At 36.7% G+C, this 21,217-nt stretch overlaps 1 protein-coding gene across 1 annotated transcript in view; it reads right to left on the bottom strand.

Moving 5' to 3' along the window:
- The window catches only part of NEB (nebulin), a 216,264-nt gene that overhangs the window by 61,036 nt on the left and 134,011 nt on the right, over nucleotides 1-21,217 (bottom strand). The window contains 23 exon segments of the mRNA XM_027877594.1: nucleotides 233-340; nucleotides 3,179-3,286; nucleotides 4,147-4,254; nucleotides 5,619-5,723; nucleotides 7,427-7,531; nucleotides 8,472-8,669; nucleotides 8,999-9,112; nucleotides 11,710-11,817; nucleotides 12,699-12,803; nucleotides 12,887-12,991; nucleotides 13,673-13,777; nucleotides 14,785-14,982; nucleotides 15,436-15,549; nucleotides 15,655-15,762; nucleotides 16,717-16,821; nucleotides 17,192-17,296; nucleotides 17,393-17,497; nucleotides 18,332-18,643; nucleotides 19,001-19,108; nucleotides 19,279-19,380; nucleotides 19,644-19,742; nucleotides 20,338-20,442; nucleotides 21,137-21,217. The exon segment at nucleotides 21,137-21,217 is cut by the window's right edge and continues 315 nt beyond it. Of these exon segments, the coding sequence (XP_027733395.1) occupies nucleotides 233-340; nucleotides 3,179-3,286; nucleotides 4,147-4,254; nucleotides 5,619-5,723; nucleotides 7,427-7,531; nucleotides 8,472-8,669; nucleotides 8,999-9,112; nucleotides 11,710-11,817; nucleotides 12,699-12,803; nucleotides 12,887-12,991; nucleotides 13,673-13,777; nucleotides 14,785-14,982; nucleotides 15,436-15,549; nucleotides 15,655-15,762; nucleotides 16,717-16,821; nucleotides 17,192-17,296; nucleotides 17,393-17,497; nucleotides 18,332-18,643; nucleotides 19,001-19,108; nucleotides 19,279-19,380; nucleotides 19,644-19,742; nucleotides 20,338-20,442; nucleotides 21,137-21,217 (2,811 nt within the window).

Here is a 21,217-nt window from a genome sequence, read left to right as displayed (position 1 = left end):
TGGACAAGGAAGCTTTATGTTATGGAGTTATACTTTCAATGGGTTAAGTCTCTGCAAGGGCATTGCCAATTATAAAGGTCACATAAGCGAGACTAGTAACAAAGTGAATGCTCTCTTGCCTGGCTGATGTTTGAGACTGGTGCTGGATTCAGCTTAACTCCTTAACATATTTCAAACAAAGACTTATTCACTGAAATAAAATATTTAACTCTGTAGTCAAAGGTCACAATACCTCACTGGTAACTTGGTTGGCTCTCCGGACATGAACAAATGGAACATCCTTCGGGCCAAGAGTGTATCCATTTGCCTTGAGGTGTTCATAGACTTCTTTGTATTTAAACTGTAAAATGAAAGTCAGAATTAGGAGAAAAAAAATTTTAAAGGGAGAGGAAACATTACATTCTATAGTTGTCTAGTCTGTACAGAGAAAAAAAGGATCGTTTTGGTTTGAAAATTCTTATGAATTTAGTGTAAAGGAAAGTTTCTGGCATGATTCTGATGGTAGAGTCAGCTAAGAAAATGAATACCGGAAAAAGTTCATAGGGAGTAGAATGGGAGTGGGAGATAGGATAGGAATACAATATCAAAGAGAAGGAGAGAAAGGAAAAGAAAAGGAAAGAAAAGGAGCACTGAAGTATTCTTGAAAAAAAGGTTTCAGTAGAACACAGAATGAAATACCCCAGACATATAGGGAAGCATGAAAGTTACTTGTTGAACTTATTGCATATATTTTTAAAAGCAGTCTGTAGCCAATAGAGATTCATAATTTCACATACAATCTTCTTCTGTTATACTATATATAATAGAAATGACCATTTTATTTGGCATTTGCTAAATTCAAAATAAAAACATTATCCTCAAAATAAGCCCATGGACAGGAAGAGAAAAAATGTATCTTTTAGAATCTCGGCTAAAAAAATAAGACCATAGATAGCAAATAATCTTAGTGAAAAAGAGAGCAGATTTATCTGCTAGACCTGATGCTGTAATTTTCATGGCTATAGTTGGTCATTGTCATGTGCTACATCATAGCTAGGATAAGTATAGGCACTGATAAGTATAGAGAGAGAGGTTGGAGAAAATTTTTCAGACTTGTAAACTTTTTTCTCTCTCTTTTTTTTTTGTAGACAGCTATGTGATTCTGAATCCACTGACCTAACTCATTATTAACTTCTTGACTTTTTGACTATGGAGTATAGATTGCACCCATACTAAATCATACTTCTAGACACTGCCCTGTTTGTTGGTTTCCAGTCTTTTAAAGATAAGTATGAAAGGGCAGCTAGATGATGCAGTGGATAGAGTGCTGGGCCTGGAATCAGGTAGACCTGAGTTCAAATTTGGCTTCAGACACTTACTAGCTGTGTGACCTGGGCAAGTCACTGAATTGTATTTGCCTCAGTTTCCTCATCTATAAAATGAGTTAGAGAAGGAAACTCTAGCATTTTTTTTTTTTTAGGCAATTGGGGTTAAGTGACTTGTCCAGCTAGTAAGTGTCAAGTGTTTGGTCTGAGGCCAGATTTGAACTCGGGTCCTCCTGACTTCAGGGCCAATGCTCTATCCACTGCGACACCTAGCTGCCCCCAAAACTCTAGCATTTTTGCCAAGAAAACTCCAAATGGAGTCATGAAGAGTCAGCCATGACTGAAATGACCAAACGATAATAACAAAATGAAAGAAACTCTATTTTTTTTTTAACCCAAAGTGGCTCCATTGGATGATCTTTACAGAGCTTTATTTTGGACAATGGGCACAGGACCAGTCACATATCGCTGTCCATTCCCTGGGTGGTATAGTCTCTGGACTCTCCTAGAACTTTTATATGGCTCTTTGAAGGGGTGTGAATGGATGAACTCCCATAGGCCATTGGCCGTGCTACATCTACTACTTCTACCGTTGAGCTCTCTCTATAGCTCCCTGCTAAGGGGGAAGTTGGATAACTGATAACTATCTATTTATAAAGTTACTCAATGTTTGAAGCTAGTAATGACTTTATTCCTTTCTCTACTCTTTTGCATTATTATTATTAATATTTTATTATTCTAAACTTGAAAATAATCCACAAACAAGCATTTCCATATGCAAGGGAGAACAAAATAATAATAGTAATAGCTAGCATTTATATAGCACCTTAAAGTTTATAAAATGCTTTATAAACATTATTTCATTTGATCCTTATGACAACCACGGGAGGTAGGTGTGATTATTATCCACATTTTACAGATAGAGACTGAGGTTGATAGACATTAAATGACTTGCCCAGGGTCACACAGTTATTATGCATCTGAAACTAGATTTGAACTTGGATGTTCCTGACTTCAGGGCCATCTCTCTCTCCATTGTATAATCTTATATAAAAAGTCATGAATCTCCATTATGTATAACTCACATTCAAATTTTTTTCAAGTTTCAAAATTGTCCTGCTTATCTATGTCTCCTTCTGAATATCCTTCCCTTCTTGTCTATGCATTAAAAATGTTACAATGACTCCCTTTCTTTCTTGTCTTCTTTTTTGGCATCATTATCATTGATGGCCTTCTAGCCTCTAATCCCTCCCCTCACTCCTATTAAAATAAAACCTTTGTAACAAGTAAGTTTAGTCAAGTAAAACAAATCCACACATTGGATGTCCACATATGTCCAAAACATCTATAACAATTGGCACCCTGAATCCCCTACCTTTCTGTCAAGAGTCTATAACATTGTAATAATCCCATCCTTTATTGATCCACTCTCGGTAGGACATGTGGTTCTGAGTGGTTTTCCTACCAGCAGGAAAGGGTTGCATGGCTCTGGCCACAGTTGACTGCCTAGGCCCCCTGGGTGACCAACAGTATGTATTTATGGGAAGGCAAACTGGGGTGAAGTATGGCCATGGAACAAAGCAAAGTTAAATGACCTACATCTTTAACAAGCCTGTGGCTACTTTGTCACTGGCACTCATTCTAACTCACTGAGCTAACTAGTGGTTAGAATGACAACACCCCTGCCACACTGAGTGAGCATGCCAATGGAATGCTCTATTTACCTCTTCCCTCTGTATATCAGGTTGAACTTGTAGAGTGAGCCTGGAGGGACAGAAGTAGCCTAGTTCTAAGCACTTATTCCAGGACATCCATGATACCCCAACATCTCCAAACTGTCACCTCTGTACCTTATACCTGAACATATTACTTACATAACTACTCATGTATTGGGCCTCCTTTGCCTTCTTAAAGTTGGGAGCATCTCCTGGAATCCTGTATCCAGTGGGGAGGTAACGTAAGCCATCCTTTCGGTATAAATACTGCAAAGATAAGTAAGAAAAAAAAGGTTAAAATCATATCTATTTGTTAAGTGATTGACCTGAGATAAGGACATCCAAGACAAAGTTTATACTGGATTTCTCAATAAGTCACTTATGTCTTTGTGCTGACTGAGCTAGAATAAATATTTCAGAAAATAACAAGGTATCAAGTTCTTGAAGGGAGTCAGACCTCTTTACCTTTGCTCCTTTGAAGTAGGGTAAGGAGGACAGTGATTGAGAGGGATGAGAGTAGGTGATTGTAGAGGACATTTATTTGACCTACAGGTTACCCTAAACTTTTTTGGAAAGACCTAGGAGAAGAAGCAGAAACAAAGAGCTGAGCTCCATCACAGGCCCTGACCCCACCACTAAGTGACATTTCAGGAGCCATTACTGATATACAGAAAGCCCAGCACCAGATGTCCCATCTTTGGAACTTAATATATGTCACAGGATATCAGGGTCATGGACATAGGACTGGAAGGGACCTTATAGATCATTTAGGTCAACTTCATCATTTAATAGATGAAGAAAAGAGAGGTGAAGTGACATTGTCCTAAGCAATACAGATGGAATTCAAATCTTGGGTCTCTTAATCCAGTGCTTTAGCAACCATGTTGATGGACTGATTTACAAAATCAGACACTGGGTAGTAAAGAGGAAGTCATAAGTTAGCTGCAGTGTTTCTTTTTAGTTCATATAATTTCAAATATGTTCAAGAGTTCATGAGTCTTTGAGTCAAGGTGTTTTCTTCTGAGTTGGGATGAGACATTTCCCTGTGTGTCATGGAACCAGAGCTCATCCTTCCTGATTCTATACCAGACTCAAAATACTATTACAAATGGATTTTCAATACTCACTTCACTCTGTAGTTTATGAGCATGAAGTGACCGATCCAAATCCACTGTCTTAGTAGTGGGAGCCACTTTGCCTCTAACATTATGTATATATTCATGACGGTAGACAGCCTAAGGGAAGAAAACCCCGAGGGAGTGAGTTGACACATAACAGTATTTCTGTGATGCAACTAGCACCTTTAGAGAACTGGTTTTCACTGAATTGAAATGGAAACTCAAACCTTTCCTAATTTTGGGAGCTCAATGCAATCCTCTGATATCATGGAAATTTATCAATGAAACAAACAGAACAATTATTTAAAAAATCTGGATCTGTGATTTCACTGGCGTGGGGAACTCTGGGAGAAGAACTGAGGTGAAGAATGCAAATTAGCACTTGTTCCACAACTTAGATTCTCAGAGAGTTACTTGGGAGTAAGTGACTTGCCCAGGGTCACTCAGCTAATATGTATCAGAGTTGGGACTAGAAACTAGGTCATCCTGTCTCTGAGGCTAGTTCTCTATCCAGTTTTGGACATGAAATGTCTGAACAACTAGTTCTGAATCCAGAAAACAGGGAACTTTTGACTTTAACTTTGTAGTTCTGTTTCTTACTGGAAAACTATCCTTTGTGAACCATCTTGTTTGTTGGATGGAAGTGGGCTCTGATACAACCAAAGAGGAAAAACCCACTCAGGCAGAAGTAAGAGCTAGTAATTTTTTTTATTGGAAATACCAAGGAAATATGTTGCAATATTTTTACTCTCTTGTGAGAAAGGTAATAGCTAATAACAATAGCTAGCATTTAGATCATGCTTTAAGGTTTATAAAACACCTTATAAATATCATCTCACTTTATCTTCATAACAACCTTGGCAGGGAGGTACTATTATTATCCCCATTTTACAGTTGAGGAAACTGAGGCTGGCAGACATTAAGTGACTTGTCCATGGTCATCCAGCTAGTAAGTGTCTAAGGCCAGATGTCAATTCAGGTCTTCCTAACTCCAGGTCCAGAACTCTATCCACTGTGCTGCCTCTCAGGCCTTGGAAAAGAAGGGTCAATTTTGATTTATAAGAACAAAAGTCCAGGGCTACAAAACACACCATTTATCTCCATTAACTTAGCAAAATGGCTGGACTCCCTGTGGGGATTTATGGAAAGACATGGACAAGAGTCATATGGGTTGAGAAGGCATGGATGGGAAGACACACATCTATGAAAGTGCTGAGCCACTAAGGTACTTTCAGCATCAAAATATATTTTTTGAAGCTCCAAATCTCAGTTCACTGACTTAAGCCTCTACTCCAAGAAACTATTACAATTAAAAAAATAGTGAAACAGCAGCCTCTTCAGGCATGAGGATTCCAACATGTAGGCCCTCATCTCTCAGTAAGAAAGGACTCTAACCTTATTGTCTCAGACCTGTAGTTCTAGGACAATATAACCTATGCGTCCCCTCTCCTTGAGCTCACACTACCTGGAGAATGACTTACATCACTCAGTTGCTGGCCACTCTTGACCGCCTGTACATAGACTGGTGTATCTGTGACCAATTTGTAGTCATTTCTTGTTTTCAGTGCATGAGATTTGTATTTTATCTACAGGAAGAAGGAAAAAGACAAAGGGAGGGAGGGGAGAAGAAAAGAAGGAAGGAAGGAATTATTGGAGCTATATCATTTTTTTATGGTTTGTTTTTGTTTTTTCACTTTTTTATTTTAGACTTAAAAATTAAAACTTAAATACATGAGAAAAGAAAAAGAAATATTATAAACTTAAATATAAAATAAGAAAGGGAAAAAACATGTGTACAGCAGAACATAAGAGAGGATTCAAAATATATAAAATAAGTTTCTATTTCAAGAAAGCCTATATAATCAATAGTACACGTTGTGTTAAGAACTGTCCATCTTTTCTTTGCTTCCTTGTAGGTTTTCTTTTGTTCTCTGCTGAACACTTTTTACCTTATTCTTTTTCCCCCTTCTTCCCCACCCAGGCTACAATTAAGCTTGGACATATTTATATATATGCTATTTATATAGATGCATATTTATATAGATGCTATATAATTATTATAGCATTTTCTTCTGATCCTGATCTTTCTCCTAAAATTTTAGCTTATTTGTTACTTGCAACAGCTATATTCAACAGTGCTCCTTCAGACCTTTTGAAGCTTCATGTGCATAACGCATTAGTAAAAAATAAAATCCACACTACAGAAAAGCTCCAGTGATACAGAAAAGCAGGGGAAAGCCAGTATGAATTAGTGAATAATCTAGTATAAAATTATTTTGAAAGAATGCAGCTTATTATTATTAATGGCAAACATGTATGTAGTGCTTTATGGTTTGCAAAGAGCTATACAGATATTATCTCATAGCACTTTGAGGCTTATAAAGCACTTTACACATGTTATTTCATTTTACCCTCATAATAACCCTGGAAGGTAGCCTCATTTTACAGATAAGAAAACTGAAGCAGACAAGAGTTAACCTGACTTGCCTAGGATCATATAGTTACTACATTTCTGAGGCTAGATTTGGACTCAGATCTTTTGATTCCCAACCATCCTCCTATCTATTGTGTGACCTAGCTGTCTCTAATTTATTAATAGCCTGTTTCTAACTGTAACTCATTCTTATCTATGATTTAAATGAGCATATCCCTTGTGGTCAAATGAGTATTTATAAGTACTTGAGGATGCTTGAAAACTGTTGTCTCAAGTACTTTAAAACCTTCTTTATGAAATCTCTGTCAATTTACTTGGTAAGTCTTCACCAAAAAGGGCCTTTAGCCCAGCCTCAGTTCACATGATCATAAATTCCAAATTTTTGAGGTTTTATTGAAATCAAACTAATGAGCCCCATCTACAGACCATTTTGTCAAGGCTTTCTGTGTGGGAGAGACTATAGCAAGACTGCACAGACCTGGGGGTTCTCAAGTCTGTGACTCATCTATCTAGTTCTTAGTCTTTCTTTTTTCCAGCCGCTTCTTCACACCATTTGAGCCACTTTAAGCCTGTTGGGGGATCGCACTGCCTATGATAAAGCTTCATTTGTTGTCCCTAACCCATGGCCCCTGACCACAAAGATTATTTGTTTTCTTTTCCTTCCCTTTAGTTATAGAGGAAATGGTTGGTAAGATAGGTACTGACATGTGTGTATATGTGTGTATCTGTACATATGACATGTGTATAAAGATATGTGCATATATACACACATGCATGTCCATGTATGGCAATATATGCAGACATATTATACATTAATAAATATCCATATATTAAGTCAAATTGAGTCAAACTTACATCGTCACGCAGATCATAGGCATGTTTTGCATGGAGAATTTCAGGTGTGTCCCAGGTGAAACAACCAATACCTTTCAGCCAATTGAGGTCATCCTTATAGACAATCTAAAGGGTTTCAACAGACAGGAAAAAAACGAACAAAAAATTTAATACATACTCTCTCACTCTTGCTATCCATTCACTCCTTTTTCTCCTTTCCTTTTCCCTCTCATTCTTTTTATTATGCATACATGCACATATACATATGTAATTTTTATGTATCCATATTACATATATATTTTAAAAGATAATAATAAAAAATAACAAAAATAATAAAAAATAATAATAAAAATGAGAGGAGACATGATTAAGTGTAGGTCTTGGAGGAAGACACGATCTTTTCTCTGATACATTGATACTGTATGACCATGGGCTATCCACTTAACCTTTAAGTGTCCCTAGAAACTCTCTAAGATTTTAAGTTTAAAATGAGTTGCTGATCTACATAGAGAGAGGGAGTGTCCACATTGAAAGTTCTATTACCAAACTCACAGGTCCAGATCAAACAAATCAACTAAAAATGAAAAGCATGAAGAATACTGATATGACCTTCTCTCATAATGGGTCATGGAAACTAAAAGCAAAGGGTGCCATATAACTATTTTATGTATTCATTTTATTAACACAAAAGAAAAGAGATCTTGGGCATAGATAAGAAATCTAGAGTTAGAAGGAAATGTAGTCCAACCCCACGATTTTACTAATGAAGAAAGTGGGACCAAGAGAATTTAAGTGGCTTTCCCAAAGTCACATGGATAGTAAATATCAGAGTTGAGATCTGAATTCAAATCCTGGGTCATCAGGTTCAACACTTTTCCACTGTATCACACTTTCAAGAGATTATTTAGTCTACTTTTATAGGTAGGACAGTACCTGAATCTGGTCAGAGACCGAACACTAAAAAAGTATTGTTGAGTAGAGCAAGATGGAAAGAAATGCAAGATGACTACTCCACTTTATTCTGGGGGTGAACAATAACTCTTCTGTAGAAAACCAATGCACTTACATCACTGATCTGATCTGTGACTTTCCTGACATGGCTATTGATCTTCAGGTCTGGATGGCAGATCCATTCATGCAGATGGAGGCGATAATCGATTTCACTGACTTTCTTCTGGGAATCCTTGGCAGTAATAAGCTCTACCATGTCTGGCACAATGTGGATTTTCATCTTATTCTTCTCATAGACAGACCTGTAGAGGCGCTGTGAAGTTAAAAAATAGTACAGTTCGATCAGAGAGCCCTGTGGCAAGGCATTACTTTCAGAAGCTCATTTTTCCTAAGACACAGAAACTGGAGTAAGCAGCGCGATACAGTCAGTTAGAAGAATGCACGTAACCTGCAAAGCAAGCACCTTGCTGTCCAGTCATGGGGGTGGGGGAGGGAAGGCAGTTTAGAAGCACCTTCCCATGCATAAAATAGATATACACACTTCCTAAATACTTTGTTTAGGAGGAAGAGTTCTAGTGTGCATGATAGAGAAGTTTTCAATTACTTGCTCTCATGTAAAGGATCACCTTTGGAATCACTTACATCAATGTTAAGTTTGCCCACGCGAAGGCATCTTGCTGTGTTTGGATCATCATCGACACTTCTTGGTAAAGTGTAGAGAGCTTTGAACTTCTCATACTCTTCACGATACTTGTTCTGCAAAATAAAGACAAAGGTATTCAGATTTTAAGAGAAATGCAACCCATTCTAAATTAAATGGAATGCACACCACCATCCCATATTCTTAAAAGCTTTATTTCTCTTGATATTAGTAAAAACTAATAACAATATGCCCAGTTAAATTCTGTATTTTTAAAAATTTGGCTGGAAACCTGAAACTCTTGGTCATAAACCTTGTCTAATGCCTTTCGTAAAATACTCTAAATACTACATAGGAAAAGTTAACTTTAAGGTGGTTCTCATGCCTACAATTTCTGTGCTTCATATGATTATAATGAAATCAATCAATATACATTTATTGTATGCCAATATATATGCCAAACCCTGTGCTAAGCACTGTAATGCCTTGGAATTGCCATATTGTTTTGAATAACTACCTCATATAAACTGTAAATATGATTATGATTGGTATTATTTTTCAGTGTATAATTATATTTTTTCTTTTAAAATAATTTTAGGTATTTAAATTTCATTTTCAGACTTATATCATGCTCTTTGAAAAGCTTCCCTGAAGAAATCCATAACTACTCATAAAGTTTGGCCTAACCATCATCTACACTGGATAAACTAAATGGGTGAGGAATGCCTGTCATTCAGATTATGACATGCAATTATATAGACAACCTATATTGCTCTTTCAGTGGCGTATATATGTCTATATGTATGTGTGTATATACACATATGTATATAACATGTAGAGCAAATATATAATGAGATGGGCCCAGAATTAAACAATAGGAAGAAACTGGTATGAATTGCCTTCAGGAAATTGGAAATTCCTTTAATGCTCATAATATTTTCTCAGAAACTAAGATCTATTTTAATGCCAATATTCTATCAGTGTTGTAGTGTGACTATAAGTCATGGAACACTATAGTTGCCGAGGAGTTAAGGAGTATCCCTAAGAGGGCAATGGTAGGCACATTGTGGATGTTAGAAGGCTGCAACACAAAACAAATAAGGAACTATGAAGAAGAAATGGAGTAAAGGATGTCATCAATGAAATACATGATAAAAAAAGAAGGTGAGGGGTGAGGGATAAATGGTGGACAGTCTGTATATTCCCCTGTTACCTTTGCTATGTAGAGATGAATAAAAGAACGTCCCCAGAACATTGAGCAGAGAATCAGAGGTGAACTAGTGGGAGGATATGAACAGGAGAGGCATTAAATAGGCAGATGGCTATCTGCATCAGGGGAGGGAACACCCATATTGATGGGAGAACAGATCCATTAGAGTATTTGATGACAATAGGTTTACTGGGGTAGATAAGGCCTACAAAGGAGGCACCAGGTCAATCTTTACATGAAGATTTGAGAGAGTGAACCTAATGGCTAAAATATCAAATGTTGTTAGTTGGATGCCATAGTCCTCTACTCCTACTGTTCAGGTTCCCATACACTCTAAGTTTGCCAGGTGCTCTTAGCTTGGAGTCTGTGAACTTAAAAAAAACAACTATATTTCAATTCAATTGGTTTTTTTTATAATGCTCTAGATTTTATTTTATTCTTTTAAAGAAGGGGTCTATAGGCATTTCTGGACTTCTAAAGGGGCCCACGATATGAAGAAAGTTAACAATTTCTACTTTCCTGAGGAGATATCAGAGTGACTACTGATGCATGGAAACCACATAGCATTCTTAGTACTATGTCTAAACACTTCCAAACTTTTCAACATAAAAGCTGAAACTAAGAAGAAAAATTATTTGAAGTTTTCTAGGATAAGATTATGTTATAAAGGTCATAGCACCAATCATAGCAAAAGCACTGTGGATGCCACACCAGTAGATTATTATAGGAAGATGCTCTAGATGTGAAAGGTCAGAGGGTGGGAGCATCATTTCCAGGGCTGTGAGTGTGTATTATTATGCTGACTATTCATTTGCCTCTAATATTTCTACAATTTGGATGTTTTTGTGGCCATAGCTATATATAAGAACCATTTGGACTATATCCAGATTTTAAAAAAGCACAATTAAATTTCTACAAGTTTTTTTTTTTAATCTATGTGGCATAAGTAACTGGTTTGAATGATTAAAAAAAGAGATCAATCAACTTTCCAACCAACAGGGCTGACATTACATGATTAATCTACTATGATTATTGTTTTATTTATTTATTTTTATGGTCACACAAAATAAGAAAAATGAATTTTATTTATGGTGTTCTCTATCATCTTTTCCTCTCTAGTTATTGTACTTCCCCATTAACACCATGTCACCAAAACAGTGGGAACAGGAAAATGACAAAGAAAGATTTGAGTGGCTAAGTTCTTAAGTATGAACCAAGAAGGATTGAACGTCTGAAATAGTGTCTTTGCTGAAAACCTTAAAAGCTGAGTCTACTCCCAGAAGATATTGGAGAAGAATTTCCTGGACATAAGTAATGGGTCTGCCAACTTGCTTATCAATTTGTCAGTCAAAAGACATTTTTTAAAGCTTATGGGTAAGTGCCTATAATAACTTGCCTTGAGAGTTAGTGTATCCCATGAGAATGGAGGATATATGTGGACAGTATAAAATAAAACTAGAAAAACACTGGTAGGGATAAATATCACACTTTAAGTGCACTTACATGGCTAGCCAGATATTTCTGATTCTTGGCATGTGTCAATGAGACTGTGTTGGTTGGTAGTATGTAGCTTGTAGCTTTCACTTTTTCCCAGGCGTCCTTGTAGAGATTCTGAAAGGTTCAAAGAATAAAATGTTATTACTGAAAAATCTATTCTAATTTACATCTCTTATAAAAGCACAGAGGTAGCTAGGCAGTACAAAGGATAGAATGCTAGACTTGGAATCAGGAAGCCCTGAGTTTGAATCCTGCCTCAGATACTCATTAACTATGTGACCCTGAGTAAGTCACTTAACATACGCCCACTTCATTTTCCTCATCTATAAGATGATAATAACAATTGCAGCCCAGGGTTTTTGTAAGGATCAAATGAAATAATACATGTATAATGCTTTATAAATCTTAGAGTTTATAAATAAATATATAAGTATATATCTATATATTTTATAAATAAAATAAAGTTTATAAATGTTATTATTTTTATTATTATATTACAACCTTCTTTTAATTTTAGCCTTATCTGACACCCCCAAATCACCATCATTACTTTTAACAATTCAAGGATTCTATAAGATTAATAAATCTCAGTCTTGGTCTACAAGGCTATTCAAAAAGGCAAAGGAAGGGTTATTCTTGGTGATTGTCAAAGTCCTTGGCTGAGAGAGAGGATAAACTCAAGCTCAAGGCTGAGTACATTCCTCTATGTGAATGACTGAATTTCTTTATAATGTTGAGCACCGTGACACACACACACACACACACACACACACACACACACACACACACACACACACACACACAGAAGCTCAATAAATTATAGCCAAGGGGTTTGAAACAGTAGTATCCTAGAGATTATGATGATTTATGAGCAGAAGCAGAGATCTGAAGGAATGAAAAACAAAAAAATTTAGGCCAGCGCCTTTCTCTCTCTTCACCAAGTTTCTCCTCATCTTAAAAAGCAGATAGAATGAAAAAAAAGCAACCCAACTCACATTGCTAAAAAGACTTTTTAGATTCTTCGTTCTGTCATAATCCACTGTTTCTAGAATTGTGGTATATTTGTCCTTGATTTGATGATAATTTTCTTTATATTTCACCTACAAACAGAAAAGGTTATTTATTTCCATTATTTAAAAACTAGCAGACTAAAGCTAGAAAGTAAAGATGAAAGGTAGCCTACCTCACTGGCATTAATGCCACTCTGGACGGCAGTCACATAAAGTGGCGTATCTGTGACCAGATTGTAGTTCTGTAAATTGTCTTTACTCGCCGCTGTATATTGCAGCTATAGGAGAAAGACAAAACACATGGAAAGTGAGAACACCAATGTTAGTAGCTGACAATATGATCAAAGCTATGTCTAAAGCCATGTTCTTTACATATATATGATCTAACAGTGAAACTGTGAGGTGAGTAAAATGTGTTTTCTATATCTGTAGGAGACTTTTCCTTTCTCTTCTCTAAAGTCAAAAATCTACCTTTTCAGTAATCCTTTAGAGATACTGGTGTTATGGTCTGATAATGATTTACTGAGTTATTTCTCCACCCTCCACACCCAGGCACTTTTGTGATAAACCAGTAACAAAGATATTTTGGGGGCAAAAGGTCTTTAGGCTCCCCTCAAATAATTATCTTTACCATCAAAAATAGAGACAACTTTATGTTTACAAAGAACTAGGAATTTGCCTGGGTTTCAGTTTCAGCATTGTTTTTATTATCTATGTTATGATACACAAAGTTAGCTAACCTTGCCACCCCTTAGTTTCTTCATCAGTTAAAGGGGGCTATGGATAATTTCTGTCTCCCTCACTGGATTGTTGTGAAGCTTAAGAGACAATGAGTGTGAAAATATTTTGTAAACTGAAAATCACTAAAAATAAATAAAGAATTATTATTTTTTTAAAAAATCAACAAACACCAACAATGCTTTTCTTGATCCCCAGTCTTTCAGAGGATTTTAACCTACCTGACTTTGGAGATCATAGGATTTTTTAGCATGAAGGATTTGAGGCGTATCCCAGACATAGCATCCAATTCCTCTCAGCCAGTTCAAATCATCTTTATATACATTCTGTAAGGGAAAAAGGATGGAAAGCATCAATTGTCAGCTTATCTACAATAGTTCATTTTACCATCATCATATCAATTAGGTTGAAGGACTCCAGAGTGTAAGGGCTTCTAAACATTAGGATCAGTCATTCAATAAGGGTTTATTAAGTGCCTACTACATGCCAGGCTTTGTGCTAAGCATTGGGGTTATAGAATTAGGCAAAAGACAATCCCTCTCCTCAAGAGCTCACAATCTAATGGGGGACTGTAGGTGTTGGATGGTTAAGGGAAACAAAGCATTAAACCTATTTTCTTTCCAGGTCAGAGGGATTTTATCTTTATTACTTGGAGATCCCCAAGGTAGGAACTAGAGTCCCACAGGCCTCTCCCACCCCCCCCCTCTGGACTCCAGATTGGATCTAATTTTTGCAAGTGGTGGGGAAGAATAACTCAAGTACTAAGGACCCATGGGGTTGAGTTAGAAGAGCACACAAAGCTAGCTAGGACTAAGAAGAAATAGTCAAGACGTGAATATAGGAATGCTTCATCTCTTTGCCTTCCATTTCTGGCAACCTACTAAGAACTAGGGACAACTCTCATTTTGAATATCCTACTGCCTAGTTCAAGCAATGGAGGAGTGTGTTGGTAGTACCAGGGTCATGGTGCCCAGCGACCCAGAGGATCTTAATCTGACCCTGCTTATGTTATTATTTTTGGGTCCCTGAGTGAGGACCTCTCCACTTCTAGAAGGTCAGGTGCACTCTGACGTAAATAAAGAGTAGAGAAAGACATACACACACACACACACACAACACTCACACACCCTGGCATACCAAAGAAGAGCCTCATAGGGGCCAAACATCTATACCAAAGAAGTCCTAACTTTCTACCCATATTGTGTTCCATATCACTTTGTGTCAAAGCACAGACATCATATGAGAATAAGAGGTATATAAGGATATTGGTGGACAGATGAGGTCCAGGAGCCAGTGATATGTTACCCATGAGTAGTATATATAAAATACATACATCACTCAAAATCTCCTGGGCATTTCGGGCACGAATGACATTGGGTTCTTCTGGCAGAGATGACCACTGGTGAAAGTAATGTCGATACTCCAGGTCACTGAGGATATATTGGCACTTTTTAGCCAGTACATGATTCATCATGTCAATGGGAATATGGACATCGGCTTTGGTGTCTTCATAATGTCTTCTGTAGTTCAACTAAAGGGCATTAATTTTTTAAAAGAGGGAATTAAAATTTGTTAGAATACTTAGCCGTATTGAGACTTTAATTATAACATAGGTCACGGTCATTAAAACAGGAAGGTATTTAATGGACTAAATATCAATTTGTGGAAAAACCTTAATACTTCTTTTTCTCTTAACCTCTTTTTTCCTCTTCATTATAGGTAATAGGAATGATGATGAAACACTCCTTCCCCTCTACCTGGTAGAGAGTTGGGACACAATGAGGACAGAACAGTACACATGCTGTCAGACATGTTTGCTTTGTTGGTCAGTTTTTCTGAACTATTTCCTCATTAGGGGAGGGTCAAATGGGGAGTACATTGAGAAGTGACATTTTGATGTGAAACAACCCAGAAGGCATCAGTACAAAGTAAAAATTAGAAAAAAATTTTTAAAGAAAACAAAATGGTAGCTTTCCTTACTTACCGCACTCCTCATTTTCTGGAAATCCAGAGAATGAATAACAGCAGGGAATTCACTGATGTGTTTTCCAGCCAGGTAATGGCCCTTCTGTTTTTCATATACTTCTTTGTATTTAAGCTGTGAACCATTAACACCATTGTGAATCACTGAGCATATTCTTACCAGTCAGTCTTTTGCACAAAACGATCCACATAAATATCAGAGGAAAAAAATCATACTGACCAGACTATTCACATAGTCAGCATTCTTGGCACCAACAATTGGGATGTACCGTTCATCCAAGGTATAGCCATAAGCTTTAGTTCCTTCCCAGGATCCTTTATACAATATCTATACAAAGGAAATATGAAAAGATTTCAATTAAGACAAAATCTATTTTCACCTTTAGTAAGATATATAGTAGGATAACCAAGAGACTAGAACTTTGTTCTATAATATACTTGTGTCAAAGGCAAGGCTAAACCAGCTTTACAGGATTTGTATATTATAGTCCATCTGTGGTATAGTTGAGATTCTTAACCTTGGATCCGTGGACTTTTAAAAAATATTTTGATGACTGCATTTCACTATAATTTATTTCTTTTATAATCTGCTGTATTTTATGCAATGAAACAGCATTACTCTAAGAATGGGTTCATAGACTTGACTAGATTGGGGGAAAGAAAAAGATTTATAAAACAAAAAAAGAGTTTAAGAACCCCTGACTATGTACATGGTAGGCATGATGGGTAAATCAAATCAAAAGTTGAGGCACTTTACAATGAGTAGCAAAATAGATGGTAGATCATACATTTTAGATCTAAGGAATCTTAGAGATGATAAAGGCCAACCCCTTCAGTTTACAGATAAGGAAACTGAGGCTCAAAGAATTTAAGTGGTTTATCTAAGGTCACACAGCTGGGATTTGAGAGATCTGGGAGGATTAGGTGAGATCATCTCTAAAATCATTTCCAATTCTAAATCTATGATTACATGAAGAATTATCAACTACTTATGTTATAAATGACTCAAGACAGAAAGAAAGCTGTCTATACTAGATTAGTAATGAGTGCTGTCTGAAGGACTAACTCCTATCCTGGACAAAATGAGTTGTTACTAACTAAAGTGTCACTTCCAGAGGACAAAAATAAACATTCATCTATCTGAAACAAGGAAAGTTCTGCTCTATCAAGAAGAAAATGGCTGCTGCTGATGCAGTCAGCTAAGATTATAAATATTGACATGAACTTAAAACTAAACATGTGTTGCATTATAAATAATTATAAATTACAAAACATTTCTTACCGTACTATAGAGTTTGGCCATATCTCTGGAGTGGGATAGGTGTGGAGTGTCTGCAGAACCAATATACTTGCCCTTTGCTCGGTTAAATGTTTCTTTGTATTTCACCTAATGAAAACAAAAGTATTTAAGACAAGTACACCCTTGACTTTCTATAGGAACTAGCACCACAGTACTTAGCCTAACATCTGAAACAATAAGAGTAAAATTCATTCAGAAACATCAATCTGGCTTCATTTCAAATAAGGTTCAGCTAGTAAAACTACAAATGGCTTTGAGAAAAGCATTGCTCTTACTTAAAAACAGAAAAATATTTACTAGCGATTTTGTCAGATTTTTTTGCCAAAATATTTACTCAACAGTTTACATAGGTAATATTTTAGACAATGTCATCAACGTGAAAATGATTAAGTCCTGAAAGTATCTAGGCAATTGAACTATTCAGCTTACTTCCACAGTTGGTCAAAAGGATACTTACATCACTCTGATTGACTGAGTTAATCTTGGCTAGAACAATATCTGGAGGATCAACCACACTTGTATAGTTAGGATAATTGTCAAGAGCATCCTTCTTATATTTTATCTGTAAAGGGACAGAACAGATTAAGACAGATTGATCCTCTACATATATTAGACATATGATATTGTTAAGTATGAATTCAAAGGATGCTTCACTTACTTGGTTCACCATTTCCTGGTTCCTTGTTACTCTCACATGTTCAACAGAATCCAGGGGTATCCAACCAATACCACGGAGCCACTCTAGGTCTGATTTATAAACATTCTAAAGCCAAAAGAGAAAAGAAGAGATCATATTATATAGACATCAATGAAGATATTCCTCACCAGGCTGCACTCCTGTTGCTCCAGACTCCCTACCATGCTATAAAAACCTCCTTACCCTGGAAGCTCACTGCCCCCCTGGATTTCACACATTAGAAGTATTCTCTATCTCTATGACTCGTCTTCTGATTGGTGAACCTTCATTTTAAGGAAGATGTCCAGGCCAATATGTCCTCATTCCTTTCCAGGCTGCACTCCTGACTCTTTGGACTTTCTCTACCATTCTTTTCCCTCTCCCTCTGCTGGGACAGGGATTATTTTTCTGCTTCTATTTGTATCCCCAGGACTTAGTACAGTGGCATATTGTAAGTGTTTAATAAATGCTTGTTTACTTGACTAGTCTTGAAATAAAATAGATTTGAAAAGTGTTTCAGTAGCTTTTGAAGAATCTCTATGACATATCTATCTGTCTGTCTATCTATCTGTCTGTGTGTGCATGTATGTATTACTGTCAGGTATTCTTTTTGGTTAACTATCAATTATCCATATTAGCAGTCATGGGAATGGGAAAAGACACAGATAATTCAAAATCCACGAGAATTTTTTAAAAGTTATATTTGATGTTTAAATACAGTTAAAGTCAGGTAATCATTATAGACATAAATCAGAAATGCACATATCCCTTCCTTCCATAGGTGGCCTTGCTTTCCCTCTTGATTCAGATCAATTGTTGATGCCATAGAGCCTCTCAGGGAGATGAAAGGGAAGAGACTGGTATGCAATCCATATGCAGATAATTGGGAATGGGTTAAATGAAAAACATTAAATCACTTACATCACTTTGTAGATCATAGGCCTTCTTTGCTTGAATGACATCATTCTGGTCTGGGTGACATGTCCACTGATGCAAGTAATTCCGGTAATCTATATCACTTACAAGGCTCTGACCCTCTTTGGCTGCCACGACGGACATAATATCAGGAGGTATGTTGATTTTGGATTTGGTTTTGTGATAGTCCTTTTTGTACAGTCTTTCATTCTGGATCTCCCCTGCATGCTCAAACCAAACCAGTTTGGGATCATCTCTCATAGTGGGAACACCAACATAATGACCTTTTTGCTTAACATGTTCAGCCTTATACTTGAGCTGTTGAGAGAAAAGATGCAGAACCATCTTATAATTACTATTTGTACTACTTACTACATAATTACTAATTACAAGACCTCAAATTGCCTGGTCTGGAGATTTTAACAAAGCTGGTGAAAATGAGGGGAAAAAAAGATGAAGTGTCACAAATATTAGTTTTTGAAGATTCCCCAGGAAAAATAAGGAATATTTGGGCCCATGAAAAAGAGAGAAAAGTTGGCCTTGGATTCAATCCTAGATAGGGAAGAAGCAGGAAGGAGGTATGAATTATAAAAATCCTCCTAAAGTACAAGGCATATTATTTCCCATGATCAATGATCAGCCTTCCCAATATGTACCCAACTAAGAATATATTACCTCACTCTGGACATCACTGGAGTGATGGGCATGGACAAAGGGCACAGCATCTGGAGGTAAAATGTAACCTGTGGCTTTCTGTTTCTCCCAGCCTTCCTTGTAGAGATACTAAGGAACAGAATGCAATAAAAAAAAGATTAAAGCCAGAAGTTCAAAGTAGTAGGAATGTTCATGTGATGGAATATCATTGATGAATTCATATTGATGCTTGAGGTCAGATTGGACAAGTGATTACCAATCAATCTGCAGCTAGTTACCTGTAGCAAATGCAGACCTACCTGGTCCAATATCCTTCCTGCTTCCTGGACAGTGTGTAGTAGTGGTGTTTCTGTTAGGGTATACTTTGATTTGATGTCATTCCAATCTTTGCGGTATTTAATCTAAAAAAGAAAGTGTTCATGAAATAAGGTTTAAAGTTGAGAAGGATGCTGGAAAGGGTAATAAGGTTCAAGAAATTCTCAGCAATATAGTTTAGGGGAATCAAACCTAGGCACCTTTATGAACTGGTGACTTATGTTAGAAAATAAATATAAGAGTAGGGAGATAAGCTTTGGGTAGAGGTAACAAGAAAAGCCGTATTTAATGATAGGGGAGACAATTTGATGTCATTGTCTAATTTTATGAAAGAAAATAATATTCTTACATCATTTAGGATCTCGCCACTTTGTTTGGCTGTCACATAATCAACTCGGTCATCCACAGGGGTAAAATTGAGAGTTTCGACCTTGGTCCGATATTTTTGCTGCAGAGAAAAGATGCTATGAGGCAAAGCATGTGGTTCTATAAGTGGAGGAAAGTAAACATTCTTGTTTTTTCATCTATACCAATCATTTAAGGTACCTTGTTTCTAAGTAAAGCATATTTGAGATGGTGTTTTCTTGACACTTTGACCTTCTTATTTTGATATTTAGAAAGAGAACAATCAACATGGCCACAGAGTCCACTGTTTTTGTTTAGCAGCATCACTCCCACCCCAATTCCTGCAGTGTTCTGAAATTCTAACTCAGTTGGAGAGTCAGTGGACACACGTGTAGGGCAGGGATAACTTTACCCCCAGACAAATGTTACTGTTGGGAGGGCAGTTTTATTATCTATAAAATTCCCAGGAGGAGCATGTGTGCTATGAATGTGATCAGGCATTTAGTCTGACCATGAGTAATGAAATGTGACAGAAATAGGGTAGGATCACTTTGGATAAGTGTGAGTCTAAAGCAAATAGAAGTGCTTCTAATTGGTGAAATGGCCTGTGGGGGTATTGAAGATTGGGCAATGCAGATTGAACATTTTATTGCTCAACTTTTTGTGAAAAAGGCTTAATGGTGATGGAAAATCATTACCTCACTAAAGATATCTGCAGCATGTTTGGCGTGATTCACTGAAACCGAGTCATTCGGCATCCACCCAATTCCCCGCAACCATTCCAAGTCTGACTTGTAAATTGCCTATGGAGACACAAAGCAAGTGATGAGATCAGTAGCCTTGTCGTCCCACCAATATTTCACAGGAACCAATTTCATCCTTTCCATGTGACTGAAGAAAAAAATATTACTCAAGTATTATATATGTTTGTTTCTAAATACCCTTTTTAGATGACATGTAGTATTCATTTTTCCTCCCAAGCTACAGAAAGTTATTATCTTCAGAAGCATTCTCTTTGATGCAATATAATCAAGGAATATTTTTCCACTGCCAATTGTATCTATTACAAGTTGGAATACTCTTGGACTTTCCTGATTTTGCTCCCACATTTATTGCAGGCAACTATAACAATCCATTATAATAATAATACTGATAATGAGCACTAATGTAGCACTTTGTTTCCAAAGGGTTTACATATTATCTCACACTATCACCTTTAAAACTGCACCAGAGCATCAAACTACATACCAAAATAAAATGAAAGAACTATGTAAAGTGGTCCTTTTGAACTGATAGAGAGAGCCTTGTGTTTTATAGAGGTGGGAAAATTATACTTAGGTAACAATAAAGAAACTCTTTATATTTTATAGGCTATCAAATGGACAGGGTATTAAGTTATAGACTCTTCAACTTCTAATACCCAAGTCTATGGCACGTACATGTGGGGTGACATGGCAAAGTAGTAGAAGAAAGAGAGTTGAACTGTAGCAAACTCACATCACTCTGCAGTTCATAGGCTTTCTTTGCTTGAATCACATCATTCTGGTCTGGCAGGCATGTCCATTGATGAAGATAATT

The sequence above is a fragment of the Vombatus ursinus genome, unplaced genomic scaffold (assembly GCF_900497805.2).
Source record: "Vombatus ursinus unplaced genomic scaffold, bare-nosed wombat genome assembly UNPS02014813.1, whole genome shotgun sequence".
In the NCBI taxonomy this organism is placed as follows: Eukaryota; Metazoa; Chordata; class Mammalia; order Diprotodontia; family Vombatidae; genus Vombatus; species Vombatus ursinus.
Note: the sequence above shows the minus strand (reverse complement) of the source record. Positions and strands in the feature narration are given on the sequence as shown.